We start from the raw sequence: 5,785 nt of genomic DNA, 5'->3' as shown, positions 1-5,785 counted from the left end.
AACTCCTTGTTACAGAGAATCAGGGATAGTCTTATTGTGCTGAGATTAAGTCAAAGCTGGGGGCAGGAGAATTATTTCTCAATAAAGTAGGCCAAAGCTGCAATTTCAATATTTCATAACTTTTCTATTAATCAGATGTAATCTCATTATTGGTAGAGTTCAACTCTTTGCTGTCTGTAAGGTCCAGGACATGGCCCAGTCTATCTGTATTCCATATAAGCAGCCATCCAGAGAGCAGCACATTCATCTGTTCCTCAGCTCTTTCTGCATTCCGTAGACTTTGCATCTCCAGGACCCATGTCTAGACAAATCAATCTTAAGAGCAGCTGCAGGGGCTTCAGCTCTGGCTCAGCCAGAGTGCCTGGGCTGAGCCGCTCTGGCTTCAGCAGTGTGTCTGTGTGCCGCTCCAGGGGCAGCGGTGGCATTGGGGCAGTGGGCGCAGGCTCTGGTTTGGGCAGCAGGAGCCTCTATGGCCTGGGAAGCTCATTGAGGATCTCCATGGCAGGGGGCAGCTGTGGCATCAGAGGGGGATATAGCAGAGTTGGGGGTAGCTGTGGCTTTGGAGGTGGAGCCGGCAGTGGATTTGGTTTTGGCGGTGGTAGCTTTGGGCTCGGTGGTGGCGGTGCTGGCTTTGGTGGTGGCTATGGGGGCTCAGGCTTCCCCGTGTGCCCTCCTGGAGGCATCCAAGAAGTTAGCATCAACCAGAGCCTCCTGACTCCTCTCAACCTGGAAATCGACCCCACCATCCCGCGGGTGAGGACAGAGGAGCATGAGCAGATCAAGACCCTCAACAACAAGTTTGCCTCCTTCATCGACAAGGTGAGCAGGACACTGAGTTCTGCACAAGGCATCCAGAGTCCCAGCTATAGACACCAGTGTCCTGCAAGAGTAGGCTAGAACTAGAGAGGACCTCAGACCACTTCCTCACAGGGATGCTGGATTGGGCCCTGACAAGAACATAGGAAAAGCTAACATTTAAAATTTACCTGTGTCCTCCATTTCTCTGGTTCTTGCTGTCTGTGACCCTCACTCTTGACTATCCCAAGTACAGAGGAGGCAGAGACACAGCAGTAGCTATAGTTTCCTCTCTTTGGGATGTAAGCAATTACAGAAGGATGCTAGTGACATTGGCAGTGGTAAATCCAATAGTAGTCTGGAGAGTATCAAAGTTATTTAACAGAAAAGTGAAAACTTCTTTAGCTGCATTAGAAAAATGAAACAATGGTCTAATATGTAGAAACGCTAATTCATTGTAGTTACTCATAATGAGTATGAAATTGAACATAATTCTTTGGTAACTTTGGCATCCTTTCTAATTCAGATTTTATCCCCAATGAAGAACCCTTATATGTTTGTCACTAGTTACTACCTTCAAACTAGATTTGACATTATGTCTGAGAAGAGAAGAAACATTGAAAGTCACTGATTGGCCCCTTAACTCACAGTGTGAGTTCCCTTTGGTGATGATCCTTGAGATTTCTTTCTAGAGTATTCTTTGTGGTACCCAGGAAGAAGCAAAAGGATGTGGAATCCTCAGCCTGAGCCTCTGCTCCAAGTCAGAAACAGCAACTAGGGAGAGGCCTACAATTCTGTTCTTCTAGCCAGGTCCTCACAACCATCTTGTCTCAAATGCAGGTGTAATTTCTGGAACAGCAGAACAAGGTCTTGCAGACCAAATGGACCCTGCTGCAAGAGCAGGATACCAAGACTGTGAGGCCAGGCATAGACCTTTTATTTGAGGAGTACATCAAAAGTCTCAGGAGACATCTGGACTCCATCACTACAGAGGGGAGTCATATTCAATCAGAGATGAAGAACATGCAGGGTGTGGTAGAAGACTTCAAGAACAAGTGAGTCAAAGAGGAAAATGGATTATTTGTTAAATTTCACACCTCACAACAGTGGGTGCTCAGGTCAAGAGGTGAGACCAATCCTTATTAAACATGAGCATGTAATAAAGTTGAGAAATGACAGCATAATACCCAAGGGCTATGGAAGTTTACAGGAAGTAGAGAAGTTAAAAACCCAGCGACACAAAAACCACCTGAGCCTCTGCGGATCAAGAAGGATGAATGCTGTGGCATATCTTAGAGATATAGATAGATATACTACAGTTTTCATATCTATTGATTGATCGATACAATTTTACACATCCAAGAATGATGTATGTAATTGGCAAATAAATAGATGGATATAGAAAAAACTAAGTAAAGTCAGGCCTAGAGAGACAAGGGATGTATGTTTTCTCTATGCAGAAGTTAACATCCTAACTTGCGAACATACAGAATAATGTATACAGGGTCAGATGCACATATATAAATAAATATACTGAGTAGAGTATAGTATATGCAAGGGAGAATTCCAACGCTGTTACTCCTTTGAGCTACTAACCTACAGTCGAACAAATTGAACACCACGAAGCTAGAGCTTGAAGTCTCAGAGGAGAAGAGGTCAAGAAGAGGTGGTGGGCAAAGAAGAGAAAGGGTGAGAGAATGCAATAATAGTATTCAATGTATATATGGGAGAATAGAACAAAGAAAACGGAGGGGATGGGTGGGGTAGGGAGAAGTACATTATACTCATTAACTGACCTGTTGAATTGAAACCCCTTTGTAAAACTGCTTGAAGATATGTATTTTTTTAGAGAGGGATGCATGAGGATGTTTCCATTTATGGAAAGTAGGATCCCAGGCTGTCTTTGATTTCATCCACGACAGGCTCAAATGTGTTATATCCTTCTCCTAGGTATGAAGATGAAATCCACAGGCATACAGCAGCAGAAAATGAATTCGTGACACTGAAGAAGGTGAGCTGATTGAATCAAGTTCCCTGTTGTAGAAGAGCCATGGCTCTGTATCTCTGGCCAATCTAAGAGGGAGGTTGCCAGGGACCTGGGATTGTGGGGCTGTGCTGGAGGGCTCAGAGGACTGCCTGTTATGGGTTCTTTCTCCAGGACGTGGATGCTGCCTCCATGAAGGAGGTTGAACTGAAAACCAATGCAACTGGGCTTAGAAATGAGGTCATCTTCCTCACATCCATCTTTGAAGAAGTAAGGATCCCTACCTCCCTTCCATTACTCAGACAAGACTCAGCAAAGTGGGAAGAGCTGGGAGTTGGGATGCTCTGGTTCTTCACAGGCAGAGTTGACCTTTGCCCCCTGTGGTCTGCAGGAGCTGTCTCAAATGCAAACCAACATCTCAGACACTTCTGTGATCCTCTCTATGGACAACAACCGTAACCTGGACCTGAGTAGCATCATTGTGGAGGTCAAAGCCCGAAATGAGGAGATTGCTCAGAGGAGCTGGGCTGAGGCTGAGTCCTGGTACCAGACCAAGGTGAGCAGGGAGGTGGCAGATGCTTAGGGATCTCTGTTCCCATCCTGAATACCCTAAGACTTTGAGCTCATTCAAGGTGGTCCAATGAAAGGAAACCAGGGCCTTATCATAGCAAATGTTCCCTGCTGTGTTAGAAGTCACTTTTATAGGACTTATATCCCTGGCCAGGAATCAAAGTCATTCAGAGGCAAGAAGAAAACTACCATAGATGAGGACTTAGGCAACTTTGCTTTAAGATTCACCCTAAATTATGGCTTTCAGAATACTTTTCAGACACGGTGGGTCCCAAGAGAACTTTGCTATCTGTGGTCTCTCACTTAAGCTGCTTTGCGACTTGTTTATAGATTCAAATGTCCATGTGACATCAGCTTTCCTTAAATGTTCATAAAATTTTTTAAACAGGAACTATTAGGTCAATATATTTCAGGTTTGATCCAGCAGTAGGAGTTAGCATTTGCATGTGCATGCTCACATACATTTTTCTCTTTTGGATGGACCTGCAGTATGAGGAGCTGCAGGTCACAGCCAGCAGACATGGAGATGACCTGCGTAACACCAAGCAGGAGATTGCTGAGATCAACCACATGATCCAGAGGCTGAGATCCGAGATCGACCACGTGAAGAAGCAGGTAGGCTGGGGACAATGGTGAAGAAGGCTCCATTTCCCTTTCCTCTTTCTAGACCCCATCAGGCAACAGAAAACATCATATGGGCAGCACTTATGGGGCAATGAAACACCAGGGAGAGGGGACATGCAATCCTCCTCCTCCTCCTCCTTGTTCTCCTCCTCCTCCTCCTCCTTCTCCTTCTCATCTTCCTTTTCTGCTGCTCTGGGAGTTTGAACCCAGGGCCTGGGCATTGTCCCTGAACGTTTGTACTTTGGGCTAGTGCTCTACCACTTGAGCCACAGTTTCACTTCTGTCTCTTTGGTGGTTATTTATAGATAAGAGTCTTAAGGACTTTTTTTGTCCTGGCTATCTTCAAACTATGATCCTCAGATCTCAGCCTCCTGAGTAGCTAGGATTACAGGTGTGAGCCACTTCTGCCAGATTGACATGCAGCTCCTGACCTGAGGTAATACACTTGTTAAGGGAGTTGGGTTCATACTGGTGCATTGATCCATATTCTAAAGTGAACCAAGCCCCGGTGCAAAGGGTTGTAGAAAAATTAGCTATGGGCATTAGAAGAGTTTGCAGAAGAGAAATGATGGATTCAAGAATTCCACTGTGATAACTTTTGGAAAACTGTCAGGCCGCAAGGAATGGGGGAACATCGTCACAAACCTTCTCAAGAGATTCCAGGTGGAACAAGTGGAGGAAGAGCAGAGGCTCCAGCAGCGGGAAGTCCAAGGTTATGGTAGCTTCTGAAGTGGAAGGGAGGAAAGCTCTTCACAGCATCATGGGACTTCTCATGACTTCCATGGTGATGGTTATAATCTGGGGTCACTTCGTGTAGTATCCACAGGTGTCCATCAAACACAGTCTCTGTTTGGCTTTAAGGATTATATTCAAAATAAACTACTTGCTCCTCCTTCTTCTATTGAAGTGTCTCCTTCAGTAACCAAACACCTGCTCATCTGGGGTGCTTCATGGACTAACCACAGAAGTTGTTGGCAAATGGTTCCAGACATGTAAATGTCAAAACAAAGTAAAAAGACTAGACAATACATGTTAGGGTTTTTTCTCTATCCTTTGGGGTTCTGGAATCCTCTTCATTGGGAAAGAAGTACAATCAGCTTTATTTTCCTGTGGACCCCTAGATTGTAAGTTCTTGCTTTCTCCGCCCAGTGTGCCAGCCTACAGGACACAATCACTGATGCCGAGCAGCGAGGTGAGCTGGCCCTCAAGGATGCCAGGAGCAAGCTGGAAGGGCTGGAGGATGCCCTGCAGAAGGCCAAGCAGGACATGGCCAGGCTGCTGAAGGAGTACCAGGACCTCACGAGTGTCAAGCTGGCCCTGGATGTGGAGATTGCCACCTACAGGAAGTTGCTGGAAGGCGAGGAGTGCAGGTGGGTATCACAAGCCTCCCTGAGGACATTTCCAAGAATCAAGCTCAAAGCAGAAGATGATGAGTAACTGGCTGTTTATAATAACACATCCATCACAACCCTTTGGAAGATGGTTCTTTGTGAACCATTCTTAGTTTGTGTCTTCCTTTGGATTCCAGGTAACCTCTCCCTCTAGCTCACTCTTCTGTGCTTCTAGGTTGATTGGTGAAGGCCTGGGACCCACCAACGTCTGTAAGTACTGAGCTGTGTGTCTCCCTGTCTCAGTGCTTGCCACCTGGCTCACTGTGTCTGTTGTGTCCTTGTCCTTTCCCTACAGCCGTGTTGCAGTCCACCGTTTCCAGAGTTTATGGCAGTGCCAGTGGTGCCAGCAGTGGCTTAGCCCTGGGTCAAGGCAGCAGTGGCCAGAATCCTGGAGGTGGCTTCCGTTCCAGCAGCATCAGAA

The 5,785-nt window shown here is 46.1% G+C and overlaps 1 protein-coding gene across 1 annotated transcript; it reads left to right on the top strand.

Annotated features, from left to right (window-relative positions):
- Nucleotides 1-297: 297 nt before the first annotated feature.
- LOC105997899 (keratin, type II cytoskeletal 6A-like) lies at nucleotides 298-5,585 on the top strand. The gene is given in 8 exon segments (XM_013032450.1): nucleotides 298-819; nucleotides 1,636-1,850; nucleotides 2,746-2,806; nucleotides 2,954-3,049; nucleotides 3,171-3,335; nucleotides 3,839-3,964; nucleotides 5,123-5,343; nucleotides 5,540-5,585. Coding segments are annotated over 8 exon segments (1,452 nt in total).
- Nucleotides 5,586-5,785: the final 200 nt, after the last annotated feature.

Source organism: Dipodomys ordii, unplaced genomic scaffold (genome assembly GCF_000151885.1).
Source record: "Dipodomys ordii isolate 6190 unplaced genomic scaffold, Dord_2.0 Scaffold155, whole genome shotgun sequence".
Lineage (NCBI taxonomy): Eukaryota > Metazoa > Chordata > Mammalia > Rodentia > Heteromyidae > Dipodomys > Dipodomys ordii.
This window is presented reverse-complemented; position numbering and strand designations above follow the sequence as displayed.